This window comes from Polypterus senegalus, chromosome 16 (assembly GCF_016835505.1).
Source record: "Polypterus senegalus isolate Bchr_013 chromosome 16, ASM1683550v1, whole genome shotgun sequence".
Lineage (NCBI taxonomy): Eukaryota > Metazoa > Chordata > Cladistia > Polypteriformes > Polypteridae > Polypterus > Polypterus senegalus.
The window spans coordinates 24,519,158-24,540,999 of record NC_053169.1 but is presented as its reverse complement, the minus strand read 5'-3'; the positions used below and the strand labels follow the sequence as shown (position 1 = coordinate 24,540,999).

Below are 21,842 nucleotides of genomic sequence, written 5' to 3'. Positions count from 1 at the left end.
TTGAAAAGTGAAATATTTATTTGTACTGTTGATTAAAAAATAACCAGCCTTATATTGTCCTGCCTTAACTCAGTTGGCATAATTAAATTGGAAATGTATAACAGAGTGAGAGCCAAGCAATCACTGATATTGATGCATGCCATATTAATGAGCTGTTTTATTGAGGCCTCTTTTTCTTTTTTCTTTGTAGCAATAAGTTAAGTTTCAAAGAACGAGTGCGAATGGCAAGCCCTAGAGGCCAGAGTATTAAGAACAGGCAAACGTCACTTGGAGATCGACGGTCGCCCAGCACTGACATCACAGCTGAAGGTAGCCCAGCCAAGGTTCAAAAGAGCTGGAGTTTTAATGACAGAACCCGGTTTAGACCATCCTTGAGGTTGAAGAGTCAGTCTCGCAGCACAACTGATGGTAAGTTTCCTTTTTTGTGTTCATAAAAATTACTTATTAATGCTTTAAAATCAATTTATTTCTTTTTGTCTAGCACCTCCTATCTACTTGTAACAAAAAAAAACCTATATATGACATACATTCGACTCATCTTGATGTCTAGATATGCAAGATACCAAGCTTTTTGGGTTCCCCTCTATTTTTTCCCATTAGACCCATAAAACACACATTTGTATGCCATATTTTATGTAGGAATCTTTATGATGATATACAAATGGCTGTCTAGCAAAAATGAACAAAAGGACTTGAAATTGTCCTTGCTGTATCCACTGACTCCTCAGGTTCACAAGTGCCTTTTCATGTACAGTATCTATTATATAGTGCCTTTCATATCTATCTATCTATCTATCTATCTATCTATCTATCTATCTATCTATCTATCTATCTATCTATCTATCTGCCTGCTTGGCTACCAGTCAGTCAGTCAATCAATCAATCACCTAATTCTGAAAAAAGTTCCCTGATTCCCTTTATACCAACAGCAATACGTCTGCATAATGCCTCACCGTGACTGTAACTGCCAAGTCAGACTTTTTTTTCTTTTGAATTTCCTTGCTTTATAGCCATTCCAGTGTGTGTTCAGAACAAAGTGTGAGTGTATGTTTAGTCATTTACTTACTTACATATCTATTTATCTATCCATCCATTATCCAACCCACTATATCCTAACTACAGGGTCACGGGGGTCTGCTGGAGCCAAATCCATTTATTATTTTTTTATTTAAATTGCTTTTTTAAAAGGCCAAAAAAAGTTTATCTATCTATCTATCTATCTATCTATCTATCTATCTATCTATCTATCTATCTATCTATCTATCTATCTATCTATCTATCTATCTATCTATCTATCTATCTATCTATCTATCTATAGTCCTCTATCAGAGTTTGCAAATAGACAAATTTCTTTTACAATTGAGTATATGTACACTTTAAACATTTAAAGTGAAGCACACATTTCAGTACTTCAAGTATTTGACACAGCTATTCTTGTGTATTATGTATTTGTACTTCATGATGTAAATCAGTACATTTCTTTTGAACTGTGAAACACCTTATGCTAATTTTGACTTTTCTAAATTGCTCTCTTACCTAGCTGTCGTTACATACTGCAGCACTGGACTTTCACAAACTGCATTCTGGCTCAGTGATGTAGATGCGTTTTACTTTGACCAGCATGCATGCAAAACAACAGTAAGAAGCTGAAAAGCTGAATGTTTGACCAGCCAACTATTACGTTACTGTTAAATGTTCTGTCCCTGTCTCACACTTGATCGGCCTTCTATTGAGAAAACAAAAAAACAATTAAATACTGCTTGTAAGAAAGACTTACTAAGCACTCAGTTCTTTCTGGGCTTTTCAGTGAGTGGCCACTTTATTAGGTATACCTGCTTCTCCTCCTCTGTAAATAACCGATTTGTGACAGTCTCATATTTGCAGACAAGATTTTTTAAAGCAGGCAGTAGTAGCAGAAGTATTGTACAATGAAATGATTATCTGCATGTCCAATCAACATATAAGATAAAACTAGCAAATTTTATATGTGCAATTTATTAGGAAAATTGGCAACATTTCAAGTTTAAGTCTTATCAAATAAAGCATGGCAGGAGATGTCAGATGTGATGGAATACATAACACTCACTTGTCTCTTGAAAATTTACCATCCCTTAAAAACTTCCAGCCAACAGAAGTCCTGTGGAACAAAGAGAGTGATGATGGAAACGGTGAAGAAGTTAGTAAGCTATCAATTTCGTACAATAGTGGTGTCAAAGGAAACATACCAAAGTGTTCAAGTTTTTGTACCTTGTAATGGATATAGTATGCCAGACTACCATCCAACAGTATTCAGCTACCATCAGTGAAAAACAAGAAGGTAAAGTTTCAGTGAGCTAAACAACAAAACCATTGGAGGACTAAAAACACATTGCCCCGTGTAATGAAACCTATCTCATTCCTTACAGCACAGATTAGTTAATATGGAAACCATTTGCTGCCTTAGCTGCCATAGTATTTACCACTGCTTATTAAATATAAGGTTCACTTATTTTTGCATATAGACTAATATTTACCTACTTTTCATTTCATGCATCAATTCATCAAAAGGATACATAAAATGATTTGTTACAAATCCCTTTTTGTAAGAAACAGGGACTAGTTTTGAAGTAAATGTACTTAATTAGAGATTTGTCCTTCCTTTTAAAGGGAACATTTTCTGGGACCACAGCTACCATGGCAAGGGCACAACTGTACAAGGCATTTAAAATGTTAGTATGTTTGTTTTTTAGTCCAGTAAATCTTCCACTAACTTTGACAAATCAGTAAGAGTGGTGTATATTGGACCATAATGTAATTGTAGCAAGAATGAATTTAATAAAATATAGACTAAGGAACTACAAAATGAAGAGAAAAGATTATACATCAGACATTAAGGGAATGTGGCCAATGAATCATAATTAGGAAATACAAATAGTAACATGATAACATTAAAAATAAAGTTAAGAGAAAGTAAGGCTCCTGATCAAACCACCTTTAGTGTCCAGCTAATGCCATTCCATTTAGAAATGAAGAGGATATGGCATAGGATTACCCATAACATTAATTCTAAAAAAGTCCTGCTTTCTCCATTACTGTTTAAATCTTTACCATTTGAAATTACTATACAAGCTGTTAATAACATGTATGCTACCAGCACCAGTGGCTACATACACTTTTTAAAGAAATGTAAAAATGACCTTAAGATGAGATTGATGAAGATCAAGGTAGACTTGAAGGGTCTGTTCTGTCTCACTGGTCTTTTGTTTGCAGAGATTTGTCTCGGTGTCATAACAACTAAGTCATTCTCAGGAGTGAATTATAAATTAGTCAACAATAGAAATCCTTTCACAAACCTTGCTAAATTAGTATTTGCTATTGTAGCCAAGCTAGGAAAGCATTCTCCTTGACTGTTTTGTTTTTTAACTTTTCAGGACCAATGTGTCTAAGAAGATAGCTGTGATAGCAAGAAGGTATTATAAAAACAGTGGAATAAATGTAATTGGTTGTCTGCCAAAATTCACTGCCAAGGCAAAACAGGCATTGGGCAGGATGCCATTATGTCAAATATTTACCATATCAGTAAAGGCAAGAGTAACCAGAATGTTTTGATGTATGTTTTTATTACATTTAAATGACTAAGACACACTGAACCTTAAGAATATGATCCCGTGCCGGAAGTTGGTCAAGCTCTTTTAGCCCTCACTAGCCTCCACTTAAATGAATAGACACCAAAAAAAGCAAGTTTGTGCTCAGCAAGCATTGACATTCCTGCAATTAAACAGCTGATGATTCTTTGAAATTGACTCCTGCCCTCAGGTTATTTTAGAATGTCAATAAATCTCTAACGTGAATTACTTTTTATTTGACATTCTAACAGCAGTTAATCAGAGGAACTTAATGAAAACCAACTAGCTGAATTAAACTGTGCATTTTAAAATGACAGATGACACAATATTTAAAATTTGCTATTAAAAATGATGATGATCTCATACTCTTATTGTTTGGGAATTCCATTCTTTTCCGTTCCCCATGTTTCCGTTAGTTATATTGTATATTGTTGTTATGGCAGCTAAGTGGTTATTGTTGTTATTTCATTCCCAGTCTTGCCACTGGTTGTATAAATTTAAAAAACTCTTTCTGATGCCTGTCTGTATGTTGATAATCCAGTTTCCCCACACATATTGGAGAAGTGTGACTGTAAACCTTTGTTGTCAAACTCTTCAGATCTGCCTTTCCCTCTTGTTCATTATTAGCGATTGATTACTTGCTTGATAATCAGTCAAAGCAATGAGTCTTTCACTCAAAAGAATGTTTGATAATATTACCCCCCTAGTCCTTGTCTTCAGATACTTTCTTGACATTTAAAATTTAAGCTATATCCCACCCACACTACTACATTTTCATCTGAAAATTGAATTTTCAAACAAAAGAAAATCTCCATTTTTGCATCATTTACAAAAGTATCTCTGCCCTCACTAAAATTGCCTAAAACACACTGGGCATGTGTGCATCGGCGGAAAAGTCTTTGACGGGACTGCGTAGTAAAAAACTTAGGACCGTGTGAAAGTTTCCTTGTACTTTTGTGTGATTTCAGAACTCCCAGTGCAGTATAGATAAAGAAATAAATCTTTTAATGAGCTTTAGCGAATTGCCGCGATATCACATTAATGTGCTGATCACAGTCAGAAAACTAATTCATCAGAGAAAATAAATAAATAAATAAATAAATAAATAAATAAATGTGTATTCACACATATCTATATCTTAGATTTACTGGGTTATGCTTTCACGTCCTTGTCTTGTACATTTGTGAGCTCGGCTACATTCCACGCCTGTCCACTTCATTAAGTGTCTTGGTATAAATTTTGCTGCAGAAAGACCCTTCCTTGCTGAATAGTAATGCGATTTATCACAAAACTGTAGTGACCTGTAAATTATTTGCCTTTTGCGCATGAATGCAGCATTCAAACTGTGCAAACTCAAATTAGATCCATACAGGTAAGCACCTCACTAGCACCAGGCAAAGCAACACTTCTCTGCCTACAATGTCGGAGTATGTCTTTCTTCCATGAATGCAGGGTGGCCAATCAGGCAATGTGCTGTTGTAATGAGCAGGGTCCAGTCGGGGAAGGGCCATCTAATAAGCACGAACCAACCAGAGCATGATGGGGTAGGTGTTTATAAAAAAATTTGTTGTCAGCCATTTGCACTGAAACACTGCTCCATCATCATTTTCAGAAATCTACGGCTTTATAGAGTGTTTTTAAAAGTATTCATTTTCAGTGGTTAAAGACTCCTGGATAGTGTGAACAAAAGATGAAAATATAGACAAATGTTTGCGTTTTTAAATGAAAATGTGTTAGTGTGGACGGGGCCTTAAAATAGGTTAATGGTACTTTCCTTAAAATGCCACTGTTTGGTTATGTTGGAAATCTAAAAGATGCTTTGCCTTGATTGCATTTATGGAGTTTGTTTGTGTTCATTTGGAATTATAGAAAAACAAACAACGCTATTTTGAAAGACTAAAGCTGGTATCAATTTATGTGACTTCTAGTCACGTGGTATGTCAGATTTGCTGACCATAGTTGTTGATCTTGTAAGCTGACATGCTCTAGTGACATGACTAACCTTCACTTCTGTTTGTGAAGTCCAAAGCAGTTTTGAAAACACCCGCATTCCTTATTCCTCATCGGTACATTACATGCATCATACTTCTGGGTGGGCATTAATTGGTTGTCAGCTGCTATACACACAAAGTCACCCCTACAACTAAAGACAAAATCAAGCCTGTTTGATTTAATTGGAGCGGTCAGACTGAGTCACTGGGTATGTTGCATACGTTTTTTTGGTATAGCAGTGTTAAATGGTGAGCTTTATTCTCTAAATAGTACTCTGGAATTGTCATTTTTATTATCTAGTTGTGCCAGGATGGTATACAGCACCTTGAGTAGATTTCAGTCACTGGTGCTCTACGGCTTATCATTGGTTTTATAGGCACATGACCATCCACACATCTTCTTATGGTTATGATACTTGCACATTCTTTCAGATCTAATGAGGAGTCTCTAAATACTTCCCATGTACTAAATGAAAACAATACTAAGTTTTTCCTCCAACTCTTTCACAGTCTGTCTTTACTAAATGGTCTTCTGGAAGCAGAGATGGTTTTACTGTCAGAAGCGAGGACAGAGAAGTGTGGTAACAGTGCTTTTTCAGGATCTTTACAGTGATTTAGAATGTTAGCTACCTTTTGGATCAGGTGACATGCTTATGATATTTATTGCAAGTGTTCTTTAAAAAGTTTAACCACCCAGATAATGTTACAGTTATGTGGCACTAATAACTACACTCCCACACTTAGAACTCATATAATGTAATGCAACCCCTCACTCTGAGGTGAGACGCAGCACCACGACTCACAACATACCTCTTTCTTTACTCAGTTCCTATAAAATGTTGCAAAATTTGAAAATTAGGATGACTACACACTGGTAAACTTAGGAAGAGATTTAAAGGGTCAGATGTTCCTATCTTGTAGACAGTCTATTCCCTTTCAACGTGGAGCCTTCTGCCAAATTAAACAGTGATCTAGAGTGGTAGCTACCTTTTTAAGACAGGTGACATGCTTATGATATTTAGGATAAGTGATTCTTAAATTTGTATTGTTGCAGTTCTCAGGAACAATAAATAATCCCACAGGATATGATTTTTTTTTAATGATTTTGTGTAATCACTTGACACACTGTGTTTTGGTTCATAGAAGAATGTAGAAGAAAAGCTGGGTAATGCTTGATTACCAAATATAACTTTTTGAGACATTTTTTAACAACTGCACCATGAATTGCTTATCATCTCCTCAACTCTTATCTGACCATTCAGTTTCATCCATTAGGTAGATAGACTCCACAACCATCTATCTTTATCTGGTGTCTCCACCACAGCAGTTTCTGATATCTGTTCATGCATCCTTTGATCCCACATTACTGCTGTAATGCTTTGCCTAAAAATATACTGTACTGTATATTTACATTATTGAATGTTTAACCAGCTTCTGTGGTTTGTTTGTTGATTATTGGATCCTGTACAACATATATGCCCGTTATTAAATTCTATACAGGAAAATATAGTAGAGTCATGCTTCCAGTGCTTTAGTTGTTTGGAGGGGTTTGAGAAGAAAAAAAAAATTAAACCTAGTAACCTCAATCATAAAATCTGTATTAATTTTCTTGGCTGCAGTCCATCTCAGAGAATACTGTGTGACTACATAAATAAAGAAGAGCAGGAGGTTATTAGGTGTGTTTAGAAAAAATAAATACAGCTAATACATCAATAATGTTAGCCATGCTTTTGCAAAGCTTGTACAGAACAGAAGACAATTTTTCTGTACTTTATTGCAAGGACATTGGCCTTTTTAAGCAAAGATTCCTCCTTTTAATTTCCTTAATCACACTTCTCTGCAGTTTCATTCCACTTATTCCACTGAGGGCCATTTTGGCAACTCCTTCCTTCTCTGTCCATGGTGAATTCCCAGATGGCTCATTGACAGCTGAGACCTGATCCATCCAGCATATCCTGTGTTTTCTTTCAGTGGGTTGTGCCTGGAACATCTCCTGCAGGAAATACCTAGAGTCATTCTACTTCTACATCCAGATTACCTCTCCTCTAGATCTGGGAAAGCAGTTGGTCTTTTCTGAGATGACTGTTCTGTGGAGCACCTCACCCTGTTATCGATACTGAGCCCACTAGCCTGCACAGAAATGTCATTTTGGAGCCTTTGTGTTGCACTCATATTCCTTGAGTCACTAGTAGAATGTAGAATGACTTGCAAATTAAAAGCCTCATTCAAAGACGTTGCCACATATTCACCACAGTGATTCAGTATCTTTTCCACTATGTGCTTCTGGTACATTGATTTGTAGATCAATGTCATGGTGACCTCAGTACTCCCTTGAGAAGAAGATACTTAAATTTCACCAGCTGGTGCAGCTGTTCATCCCTTATTTGCAGGGTAAATGCCACTCATTTCCATTAGAGGACCTTGGATTCAGAGGTGGCAAATCTCTTCCCGTTTACATTGCACTCAGCTCTAAACAAATCCATTGCATGGTACAGATTACAGTCTACAATATTATCTGCAAGCAGCAGAGATGGAACTCAAGGTTCTCAAACTGGATAGTTTTAAATACATGGTCATAAGCCTTTTCCAATCCACAAAGTACATGTAGAAAGGATTGAGAAATTCCCTAAACCATCAATTATCTATGTATGGACAAAGAGTTGTTTCACAGCCAGAACAGAATCCACAAACTTTGCTCTCAATCTGTGGTTCAGTTATTGAATGAAGAAGAGTATTGGTTTTCCATAGAGACTTATGAATGTGCCCCCTTTGTAACTGCAACACATCCCTTTGGCTCTCATTTTCAAAATAAAAACCAATACTTTAGACACCCTCTAGATGCCATCTTTCACATTCCATTGAAGTGGTGTGATAGGCAAAACAATTTACAATACCTAGTGCTTTCCTTGCCACTACTGAGATTTTTAATCACCACAGCGAATTCACCCACAGAGATGGACCCAACCCCAATCATTGTTCCTGGCACTGCCTCCTCCTCCCAAGTCCTACTGCATCCTTTTCACTTAGGAGTTCCTCAAACTGCTTTTTCCACCCCTGAACTATATTCCCAGTGTAGTCCGCATTTAGTAATCCTTGCTGAGGATAGCTTGGGCGATGTCCTGCCTACCCTTCTTAAATTATTGAATACTTTGCCAGCACTTTTTCAAGGCCATCCAAAAATCGTTCATTTGGCCTTCAAAAGATTGGGTCTCTCACAGGCCTCTGGTGAGAGTCAAACTCATCCTGAACAAAGGTGTCTCCTAGGCATTAGTAGCATACCTTCATTAACCATTTGGGTTTCCAGGTCTGTTCAGCAAGCATGACAGTTACCTGAGCCTGCTCACAGGGAGGCTTCAATACTCAAGTGGAAAATGATAGCATTAACTGGAGAGGTGAGGTTTGAGAAAAACTTATTGCATATCAGAGCTTATTATTATGGTAGACATTTCTTCAAAAGAAGGAATACAAAGTCCGCCGTAGCTAAACATAAATAGGAAACACCTAAAACTACATTTAAGCTACTGGTAGTTTTAGTTATAATCTTCTAATTGGTGAAAGGTGAAAACTGCTGGGTATCAAATCACAAATGTGAGTAGGATTCCCATGGTTTTCCCATCTGAATGTTTGTTAGTCCGATAATTTGTCACCCTTTTCTACCTCTAAGACAGTCTTTTGGAAGGCAACACTTAACAAAAATGAAACAAAAAGGTGAGGAGCTACTTCTTTAATTACAGGGAGTGCACATTATAACAAAAGGAAATAAAAACACCCAACATTACTGAAATAGCTTTGCTTCTTTGGAACATGGTATTGAAAAATTGTTAAAATCCCCCTTAATAAACAGCTTTTTGTGTTTCTTATTTTAGCATATCTGAAACCAGTTTTGTTTAACAAATATTAACCACCCTGATAATTTTACAGTTATGTGACAATAATAACTACACTCCCATACAAAGAACTCATATAATGTAATGCCACACTTCACTCTGAGATGAGACGCTGCACCAAAACCCACAGCATACCTCTCTCTCTACTCAGTCCCTTTAAAATGTTGCAATATTTTAAAAATAGGATGACTACACACTGGTGAACCTAGGAGGATTGAAATTTAAAGGGTCAGATGTTCCTATCTTGTAGACAGTCTGTTCCCTTTCAACTTGGAGCGTTCTGCCAAATTAAACACAAGTCATACATTATTCATTTATATCACCAGCCTTTAGATTGTCCAAACTATTACACTGCTAGATATCCTCAGGCGACATCTTTCTGTCACAGTAATTATGGTAAAGACCATTAGAGTGTCTGCCAATTCTGAGTTTGTCTTGGATCAAACCTTGTCACCTAAAAGAAAGGAACATGGAAGATTTACAGAATATACTGAAGGTATATTGCACAAATGATTTATTACACTTTAGTCTTCTCTAGTGTGGCTTCCCAGTAGACATATATGGTTAAGGGATGAACAAACATGCACGTGCATCCAAATGATACTACAGAGACACTGTGCAATTAAAGAACTCTTGCAAACCCATTATGATCTCAGTGGCCTATTCTGCTTTTTAGTGAAGCGCTGTTTCAAGGGGACACTTACAAATAAAATCAGATAAGTCTATTGAGCTAATCTTAATAAAAATGTGCTATGGTTTAATAATTCTTCAATTGCACAGTTATAGTACACCTTAGCTATGTCTTAGATGAGTTAAGGAGCTCCATTGTCTTTTACATGATGTTTTGTACCCACTGAAGCCACTACTCTGTGTTTTGGTTTTGACTTCCTAAGGAAATTTCCACATTTCTGCACTTGACACTTACTCACTTCCTAACTGCTTTTTTGGGTAAAATATGTGCACACTCCATCATTATCTACTTTTGTTATTTTGCTCATCAATATGTTTTTTACTCCTGTGAGCTGGTCATCCAGGGTGTTTTAGCAGTGATTTAATCAATAAGCACAACGAAAGTTTTAAATGGGTCCAATATAGGCAGGTTAATTGAACTGTCAAAAATTAAGAAAATAAAATAACATAATTAAACCTGCTTAATCAAATTCATAATGGTTGGGGATAGGGGTCTATCATGGCAACATCATGTTCCAGGTTTCAGGATTTAAATGATAACACTTTGCTTATCTTTACCATTTTGTTTTTTCATTTGCTTTTCTGTTTTTTATTGGGCATCGCTAATTTGTTGCTATGACATTTTGTGTTGCTAGTGGTGCTCTGTGCAATGTACTACATCACAGCTGTCCAAACTTTGTGCTAATAAAGGAACAACCTCAAAAAAAAGAAAAAACAAAGGATTCAAAGATAAATAAACTTAGGTTTCTACTAGGGGTAGTTTTACTTTGCCCCTGATTTTTTTTCCAGGCTCCAATCAGCATCATTTCCTTCATGCTGACCCTCAACACAGACTCTCCACAGGGTAGTGTGCCAAGCTCCCTTCTCTACTCTTTGTTCATCTATGACTGTGTTACCAGAGCCAGCTCCAAATCCATTGAATTTGCTGATGAGATCAGCTTCATAGACCTGATTGCTAACAATTAGGACATGAAAATAGGATTGACTTGTAACACAGTTAGAATAGGACATCAATCTCTCCTTTAATGTCAGCAAAACCAAGGAGCTGGTCACAGGTGACCAAATTTGCACGTGTAATAGAAGGGATTCCATGGAGAGAGCCATTAGCTTTATATTTCTTGGGGTTGCCTTCACTGATGTCCTGATGTAGACACTGTACCCTCTATCATCAAGAAGTCTCTAGAAGTCTAGAAACCTCCATCTACATTCACCAACTTTTACAAGTGCATAGTAGAGTCCTGACAGGCTTTATCACATCCTGACATGGCACCTGCTCAGTTTCGAATTAAAAATCTCTGCACAAGGTGGAGAAGACTGCACAGAATATTACTGGCAGACAACAGCCTTCTGTTCAAAATATATACAATACATATTGCCCTAAAAAGACAAATGGCACTTCATCCAGTCAGTATTCACCCTCCTCCATTCTGACAAATGATACAGGACCACTGGGATACCTTTTACCCTCTGATTATAAAGCTCTTCACAGACTGTTCTACTGATACTACATGAGCAGACCTTACACTTACTCAACCAGGCTGCCTTCTGTCTGGTGTCAGTTTCTTTTCTCCTGTTAATTTCACTTTCTTCCCAAATTTCTAAGATATGTTGATTGCTGCAGATAAATCAGCCCAATGTTCAGAAAGTGGCTGAATTGGTCAATTAGCAATAACAATTGTGTTTTCTATTTTGCTCCATGGAAGCACTCTTTTTTGATATACCTTTATTTAAAGTTTCATTTTGAAAATGTCATTTTAATGCTGGCAAATGTAAAATGATCATTTCCTTTGATGGAACATATTACATATTATAGGACAGCTCACAATTCAAAGGAGCTGCCTTTGAATTACACTACAGATTGGAAGTAATGGAGATTGTAAATGATCCATTGGTTCTTAATCATACAGTTTGCAAGTGCCTGCAAGGTTAAGTGTTTAAGAGCCCATTAGAGACACTGTTATAGTGTTCGGAGCAGAAAATAAATGACAACAATCAGGCATTGTTTTACACACTTTGAAATGACATTACTGAGTTATGATCTTTTTTTTTTTATCTTCCAGCTGACACCAATCTGGGAACGGATGATGGATTTGATGAGAAAGGATGTCATTGTGATGTATCAGTGGAGGATCTCACCCCAGCTCTTAAAACTGTCATTAGAGCTATCAGGTGGGTGAAGGGGTTAGGCAGCAGTGCCGTGTCTAGGAAACAAAGTGAGCTGTCAGGATTTTCCTGTGGCACTTTATCACTTGTGAGACTTTCACTATAATATAACCCTTTTTATTTTTCTCTAAACATAATTTGCTTAATTGTAAATCTGCCTCAATTGTTCTTTTGACACAAAAAGACACGTTTGTAAATGTTACAGGACATAAGGTGAGAAACATTATTGTATACAATACCAAAAAACTGTCTTTATTAGACATTTGTAGACACCATGTCATAAACCTTAGTCAAAAAAACTAGTTTTCATGCTCGATGTCAGTTGTGATGATTTAATAGTTTACTTAATAGAAAGGACCAGACTCCCTGTGCCAGGGCTTGCTGCTGTTTTCACAGCTGTCAGCAACTTCTTGTGCTGATGCACAAACCTGGGGAAGTCTCTCTCCATCAGAAGGGTTATTTATTTATTTAGCCAACACCTTTATGGGAGATGACAAGATGGCAACTTATACAATTCATTTAGTTACATTACTTTGTCATTAAAAGAAGCCACATTAGATTACTTTGCAAGCTTATTGGCACATTGTGAAAAAGTAAACGAACGTAAAATAAAATATAACAAAATGTTCCCAACTATCTAACCAGAACTATTCAACAACTGCAGCAGTGTTCAATTTATACTATTTGGAAAGTCAGATAGAACCACTTAGGAGTGTAAGGAAGAAACAAAAATTAAATAGTAGAATCACTGGCTACCAAGTGTTGGATCAAGCAGGGCTGAAAAATGAATGAATGAGGATAAACATCTTGTCTTAGTCAGTCTTGATTTTCTGCAAGTTCTTTCATAGTACATATCATTAAGGCTACCAAGGACATACATAAAAAGCAATAAAACAAGTTCTGAATGAGATAAATTACAAGAAAATATATTAGATGATTTAGGTAGCGTGTGATAATATCTTGACATCAAGTCAAAATATAAAGCAGTGATGTGGATGCAGACAGGAGTCGGCTGAAAGAAAGATCTGACCAACAGTACAGCAAAAAATGCAAATCAGAAAAGAACTTGGGCCAGAAATACAAAATACAAAGGAAGTCACCTTCAGTCATGATTGAAATAATCTGATAAATGCACTAACAATTTACACTTACATTAAACAAGAAAAAAAAACTTACTAAAATAATACATTCAGTCATCTGAATATTGCTGTAATTTTGTACCTGCTTATTTCCTGATTAGGACCACTAAAAGTGAGAGTCTATCCTGGCGATAAAGACAAGGCAAACTCAGGATTATATGACAACCCATCCAAGATTATCAATGTTTATGTATTGATTATTCAGATTCCAAATTGCAGAGGTTCACACATATCTACACTGAAACAAATAAAAAAAAACTTTCCAAAATGTACACAGATTGTTAAGTGAAATTTTGAAAAGTTTCATTGTCAAATACAGTTTGAATAGAAATAGGCTTCTTTTAATTTAGTTTTACACTCTTTAAACATTTTCCAATAAGATTAGGACCAAAATTTCACTAAATTGAATTGAGAGAGGTTTGGAAACTTGCTTTTTAGTTTGCAGCCATCAATTAATCAGACTGCCTTTGGACTACAGGGGTGGAAAGAGTCTCTCTATCTGTTAAGGAAGGACATGCAGAGTGCTTAAGGACTATTGTGAGCAAGAGATGAGCAGGACATGAAAGGAGAGCATGAAATTGTGGTCAAAAGGAAAAGGTGAGGGTCAAAAAACACCAGTGACAAAACGGGATTGAGCAACACAGATCAACAAGCAAAACAAAGCTATAAATGAAAATCAAAAACAGTCAAAACAAAAGAAAGGGCCTACTTGAAGTAGAAACTAACTATCACTAGACATTAAAAAAAGTATGTGCATACCCACTGAGGTATAACCCATTTATGCAAGTGTTTATAGAGAACTTGAGGTCACTAGCATGACAGCCATGTTGTGTGACATCAGAAGACAGTATTGCATGAATACAAGATAACAGGACAGTAATAAAATTAAAAAAAAAACCCTAAACAAACAACAGATTCAGAATCTGCATGTATCAAAATTCAAAAATAATTTAAAAAATATATGCATATATTTGCATGTATGTGACACTAGCAAACAGACCTTCTAGTTGGGCACTGACCCTTATTAGCATATTACCATTGTCTATGTATACAGCCAAAAGGACTCCCCCACATTACAGTTCAAATTGCCAAGAGGCTAGCAGTAGAAAAAAGTTTTAGAACCACTGGAATAATCATAACTGGCAAATCTAAGACATTTGTTGTTTGAGAGTCAGACTTGTCTGGTGAGCCCTGTAGTTAAGTTGTCTTGAAATCTCACCTTCAAGGTTCCTGGCTAGAATTCACTTCCCTGCACCCTGGACATATTATTTCTTAATGGCATTGAAAATGACAGGAAAAGGCATAGCTGAATTGACTACAAGTTTTTCTTTGAATGGATTATTTGTTTTTTATATCTGATTTTTGCATATTACACATATGCTAGTTAATGACGTGTTATTTTAAAATGCATGCTTCTACTCAAAAGTTCCTGGAAACTTGTGTTTTTTCCTTATTTTTCTGGATATTTTATTAAAACAGCTACTAGATTGTAGCACACAATAGGTGGGACAGCTGCATGCTAGCTTGATTTTTACAGTTCAGTTTTAATTGGCTACTAGGATTTCAGAAATATGTTTTTAAATATTGGACTTGAACCTTAACAAGCATATGATCAAAAAAAATAACTGTAATTACTAAGCCGACCTCTCAATAATAAAAGCTGAAACAGCAATAAACATTAATATGAATTTAATACAGAGGTAAAGCAAGGGAGCCAGATTAAGCCATCTAATTAAATGATATGTTCCATTAACAGCAGGAATCAACTTCTAATTAAACAACTGGATAGAATCTGTATTCAATGCAACCCTTTTAAGAAAAGCAGTATGATCATGGCTTTAAGCAGCATAACAATGCGTGCACAATAGCAGAATTTAAAAAAAATGAATTGAACTTTACACACCTGTACTGATCGCAGGCACATATGCTTTATTATCCATCCCTTGGTCTATTTTCTAAAAATGGTTTAGTCATGTCACGCAGGCACCTGTCTAAGTAGCAATAGATGTAAAGCAGGAACCAGCCTTGGACAAAGGAGTCTGTCCATCACAGAACATACAACTAAACACACACAGAGTACTAATTAAGATTCAGCAATTACCTTCACATACATACCTGCAGGATGTGAAAGGAAGTCAGAGTACATAGAGAAAACACACATGAACACAGGTACCACCTGCCAAAAACACCCAGGCAGTGACCAATGTGGTAACTGAACCTGGTTTAATAAGAGTTGGGAGGGAGCAACAATGTTTCTTTATAAGAATTCAGTATCAGTGACTTTAGTAATTGGCATTCATCTTCCTACTGCATTTCTAAAATTAAATTTCTGTTCATTTATCAGATAACCTGTGTGTTTAAAATATTCAGAACTCTATACAGTATAACCATGCTTGGATTGCATTCAATCTTTGCAGCTCCACTTGACTATCACGGTGAGCGAATTTTTTCAGTTTCATATCCAGAATACTGTCTTTTTTTGTGGAACATTCCACATGTGGGACACTCACCTACAGAAAGCTTTAGTATGCCAAACCTATTTACATGGACTCCCAGGACAGACTACTGAGATGCATGTGTTTCTTTCTGCTTTTGTGACCATTTTGAGTGTCTGTCACCAGCTAGATGAACTGATACCATCATTTTTCTGCTGCATGCAAATCAATCAAATCAAACCAGCAAATTAACAGCAGTAGGTATCCCAGAATAATAAAGAAATGGAGCTAGGCTATGACACCTTGACAAGTATAACAAGTATGCGGTGGATGCAAGATGCTGAATCTGTTAGTATTTCACTGGGGCTCTGCTGCTAGGCATTCTTTTTTCCTACAAGTTATCCTGGCCAATCATCACTGCCTGGTGCTGTACAACTTTAGCAAGGCTACACCAGAACAGAGAGCGCCTGAAGTAATTACCTTCTGATGGGAAATTGAAATAAAAATATGCTATATACTAAAATAATCTTACTCAGTTCTAAAAGTAAATGGGACTACAGAGTGGTAAAAATGCTTAGTCAGCCATAGGTGCTTGAGAACATAAAAACTAAGAAATCTGACAAACAAGAGACCTTTCAGTCCATTAAGCTTGTTTGTTTAGCTTATAGGTAAGTTGTCCCCATATCCCATCCGGATACTTCTTAAAGGTTGAGGTTTCTGCTTCAACTTCTTGTCTCTGTAGTTTGTTCCAGATTCTCACATGAAATGCTTCTTGGCTTCAATCCTAAATTCACTTCCTCTTAATTTCCACTGGTGTCCTTGAGTACATAGTTCACCCTTTATTTGAAAGTATTCTGCTGTATCTACTTTATAAATGCCTTTGAGGATTTTGAAGGCCTGGATTAGGCCCCCACGCAAATTCCTCTGCCCGAGACAAAACAAATTTAATTCTCAGTCATTTCCTTAAGTCCTAGGATGTTCCTGGTTTCCCTTCTCTGCACAGCTTCACATGCTGTTATGTCTTTCTTAAAGCGTGGTGACACAGTGCCACATATGCTGTCTCACTAGTGCTTTATATGGTCCAAGCATAACATCCCCCCGTTTATATTCAACAGTTTTTACAATATAATCTAACATGTTACTAGCATTTTTAATTACTTCTGTACATTCATTGGTCAATGAAAATGTTGTGTTAAAATAAACCCCAAAATAGACCCCTGTAGCTCAGTGGATATTTGTAATTGGTGTTCCTTTTGTCCAGGTGTAGCACTGCACTTTTCTATATTAAACTGCATTTTCCAAGTCTTTCCCCAGTTCTGAGGCTGGTGCAGGTCTGCCATTCCTCCAAATTTAGTGTTATCTGCAAATTTGACAGGTTTACTAACTATACCAGAAATTGTGTCATTAATATAAATCTGAAAAAGTAAAGGTCCACGGACAGACTGAGGGCCCACTCTCCACTCTTGAGGGAGCTTTCTCCTCTTATCTGTACACTTTGTCTCCTGTAGGTTCACCAAACTTAGATCTTCATTTAATTATCAAATTTAATAAGGTGCCTGTGATTAGTGTGTGATCATAAAAAGTGAGCTTCTTTAAAATCTATACAAATAAATGTCAGCAAAACATTTCAAAGAACACTCGCATAATATGATATAATTCTCCATGTATACTCCACAAGATATATCTCTTTCAAATATTTAAAAAAGAAAGCACACAGTTTGGTTTTTTTGACATAACAGGTTAATTAAACTAAGTCAGCTAAATACAAGAATTCCCATCTGCTTACAAAAATAGAATAACACAAAAAACATTACAGAACAGAGTCTCCAAGGATTGCAGCCAAGAAACACTGATCTGTATTATTATTTTGCCATGTTCGTAGATCACTGGCATTTAAAAGAGCAGCCTTGACAATGTCTGGGGTCTGGTCCCTCTCAATGACTAGGTTAAAATGGATTTCTTCCAACAATTGTGGATAGACTGTAAAGAAAGATTTCCTGATACCTATCAGAGAGTTGTAGTTGGGAGGAGGTGGACAACACTTGATTGAGAGGAGTGGAAGCATTGAAAAGAAGAAGGAAAAAGGGAATTGTGCATATCATTGTACTGAATAGAAGGAGAAGAGCATGTTAAAAGGTACTGTGTTAAACAAAATAAGTATATTTGAACCCAGTACTGTGTTTGTGCACTTGTGTCCTAGGCTCTGTGGCACCCAACAGAGTCACCAAAGAGAGAAACTGCTCTTAGGTAAAATGCAAATAGACATTCAAAAGGCTGTAAAAATGGACTATTGAAGGAAAACCAACCCAAGGGTTGTGACCAGAGTTCCTCTTTCCTACTACTGTAAGTCTGCCGCTTCTGTCTTCAAAGTCAAAAGACCACAAAAGTGTGATACAAAAACAGATTTTATTGTTGCATAGCTGGGTAGGACAGTGACAGGTACTGATCATGTCAAACTAGTAAAGGCATATTGTCCTATTTCTTGGTAGATTTATTCCCATCCTGTATGACTTTAAAACAGTTCATGTATAAGTCATCTGGTGGTCATGTTTGTGATACTACCTTCAGGTACTGTTTTACATTTGACAATTGAGTTGAGGCCACAAATGTACACCAAGCATGAAAGAGTTTTGAGTACAATGAAACTCAGCTTGTTTGTATTGGTTGCAAGAGAGTGTGCTCTGCTATTAATGCAGTGCAAGATATGAAGTTCATTGAGATTGACTAACGGGTGTTTTGAATGCTGAAGGGGCTACCGAATAGTAAAACAGAAGTGAAAGTTTAAAGAAGAAGCCAGTCTTTTGGTATTTGGCCTGATTACTCTTCCCTGGCCTGTGTCTATATCCCAAAATGTGAAATATCATAATTATTTTGTTAGCTCATAAAAATGTTGGAGGGCGAGAGAACCCCATACTTTCTTAGTATTTCATAAACAGGTCCAGGCCTCAGCCAGCATGGTAAAATGGAAAAGAATGTGAAAGTCTCCATACTCAGTAATATGAACCCATGCAAATTTGTGTATGCCTGTCTTGACAATTTAGGTGTTTTTTTTTGTTAAGTTTTAATTTTTAGTCTGTAGTTGACATCATTTTACCTGAAGCAGTAAATAAATTTGATGCTATTAAAAATATTTTGTACATAAATAGGGCAGAGTCTGGTCATGAAGTAGCAGAGGACTTTTGCCAAGCCGTATTTATTTGAGCCAGGCTAGACACACTTACTGCAGACAACTGAATAAATATATCCCTCAAAGCCACTATACACAGAAAAAAAGCCCCAAAACTGCCCTGTTATTGAAATTAAATTCCTTATAGCAGGAGGACAAAAAATAGCACAGACAGCTAAAAGAACCAAAGTAGTGCCTGAGAGCTAAAATATTATTAGCTCCCAAAATAAGGACATCAAAAAAAAACGTTTTTGTTGGGAAGTTTAAGCCAGCACACTGCCACTCGAATAGCCTAAAGAAAACATCTGTGCATTTTTAGAGTTTAAAAGTCAATGTTTAGAAATCTCTATCTATTATATAGTGCCTTTCATTCTAGCTGTCTATCTTTTTATCTATCTAGCAAGCTTCTACCACCAGGTTTGATTGGTCGCAATGATTTTAATATCGATGGCCTTGAGATCTTAACGACATTTCGTTTGCCAGGTCTTAAATGGCCATCTTTGTTTTCTTTCTTCAGTCCAGTTAATCACAGCCATGGGAATCCAATGGTCAGGTAATCTGAGCATGTGGGGTGTTAAGTACATTCAGCAGCCAGTGACCATGTCTTCCAACTTTGCCAAACTCGGCTGTAGCACTACATCATTGGCGACGCACTTGCGGCACACAATGCCATTTATTCGCTGTAAACACACCTTTGACGGAACAAGTTGAGGTATCAGGACTTATCCTTTGTTTCTCTCCTCGTCTTGCTGGCATATCCAGCAATTGGCACCACAATGCTGTTGTAAAGTAGCACTTTTGCCATGTGTTGGTATGACACCTTTGGCCATATTCAATGCACTCACTGGAATACTGCCACAGCTTGACCAATCGGTGCACATCTTCATCTGCACTAATGTTTCTGCTATGATAGTACCCTAATATGTGAATTCAGTCACCATGTCGACAATTTTATCTCTTACTTCAATATGTAGTTTTGTAGTTTGATTGACCTGCATAACCAGTAGAGCTTGTCTTAGCATTGGTTTCAATGTCAAATTGATTCAAAAATTCTTCTTCAGTCTTAACACAGAAGGTCGAATTTTGGTACAAGTCCTGAAAGATATTAATATAACATTGCAGGATGCCATAATGCTGCACAATTTGCCACATGGACTTATGCTATATACTGTCGAAAGCCTTCTTGAAATCTATGAAAGTGATCATGAATGGCTCCCGATAGTTGATACACTGCTCGGTGACTTTTCGTCACACAAAAATCGTCCCAGACCACGATTGGCCTTGTTGGAAGCTGGCTCTAGTCACAGCAGAATGTTGACCATGTTGCAAAAGTGCTGTAGCAGTATAAGCAAGAACACTGCCCAGGGACAGAAATGGATGTGAGACTAAAACTGAAGTATATAGGGTGAAATCCTGTGCAGGCCCAGTGAAAATGTTTAAGCACCACGCACATGATAACTGCATGCTGATTGCAAACCTAGCATGCTGAATCCACGAGACTGCAGCACTAACCACTGCACCACCATGCTGCACCATCATTAAGCAAGTGTCTACCTATAACAGGTCACATGAAATGTAAATGCTTAATGAAAATATTTCAGTTAATAAGATCATTTGGAAACCTGATAAAGTATGCCAAAAGAATTTTAAATCCTTTTTTAAAGCAACTATAATTACCAGACAGTAGAACCCTGTTTAGAGAAGCTCAGGTTTAATGATTGCATTGGAATAACTTTCTAGGCAAAGTGACAGGAACCAAGCAGAAATATAAACTGATTTGGTGTGTTTGTCTTGGCATATAGTGTGGATGTACTGGTACAATCTTATGTGTGCTGATAAAATTATTATGGAATTGAGCATGTTGTATAAAGGAGGCCCCTGGTGTTTGGATTGTAAATGATGAAATATGCCAGTGCTTGCATTGAGATTTACTAATAACTGCCTTAAAAATGGAAAAATGCTGTTCTGTACTTAGTGGGCTTAGGTCATCTAAGGCATGTCAACAACAAACTACATACTCACCAAACTGTTACACAGAAGCTGTTCCACTGGACATGGAGAAAACTAGCTACATGTCATGTTTATTTATTCATCTGAATTGTATTAGTATATTCATAATTTATTAAGCTGCATGATTTGGGTTTACAATGAAAAACAGCTTTGAAGGTGTTATGTGGCGTCTTCAATATTGTACAGCCTGATTTTATGGGCCATTATCTAAAAATGCTGTAAAATTTAACAAGACAATTATGGATTCCTTCTTCCTATATAAGAGAATAATTGTGAAATTGTGTTTTGGATATCACAGTACCGTATATTCCATAGAAACTTTTTTAATGTTAAAACATAATTTACATAACTTATAAGCACACCATATTTCTTATTGTGGCTGTGGTAGTCTTTGTATATTAAGTCTCAAATGCTCTGCTGATGACATTATAAGATGTAGAAAATAACAGCATGTGAATGAATGACTTCCAATGTGAGTACGTTACCTGGTAGTGACAAACCTTCTTATTTTCTGTCTTGAAGACCAGTGCTATTAGCTGCTGCATTGTTCTGCCTCTTAATGAGTGTGAAATAAAATCGCTGAAGAATAATATAGTAGACTAGTGCTGACAAAATGTAGGCCTTTGCTTTTTCTTAAACTGCTCACACATATTTTTTAATGTAATGCTGAATTTCAGTACACTTTGCCTGCTACAGGACAACATTAGACTGTGGTAGAATCATGGATCCAGCATCCTAGGTTTGAGTCCTGTTCAT

At 36.6% G+C, this 21,842-nt stretch overlaps 1 protein-coding gene across 3 annotated transcripts in view; it reads left to right on the top strand.

Moving 5' to 3' along the window:
* kcnq5a (potassium voltage-gated channel, KQT-like subfamily, member 5a) overlaps nucleotides 1-21,842 on the top strand; it is a 581,699-nt gene that overhangs the window by 535,663 nt on the left and 24,194 nt on the right. For all 3 annotated transcript variants that reach the window (XM_039739028.1, XM_039739027.1, XM_039739029.1), the window contains 2 exons: nucleotides 191-408; nucleotides 12,234-12,342. In XM_039739028.1, the coding sequence (XP_039594962.1) occupies nucleotides 191-408; nucleotides 12,234-12,342 (327 nt within the window). The remainder of the gene's footprint in view (nucleotides 1-190; nucleotides 409-12,233; nucleotides 12,343-21,842) is intronic.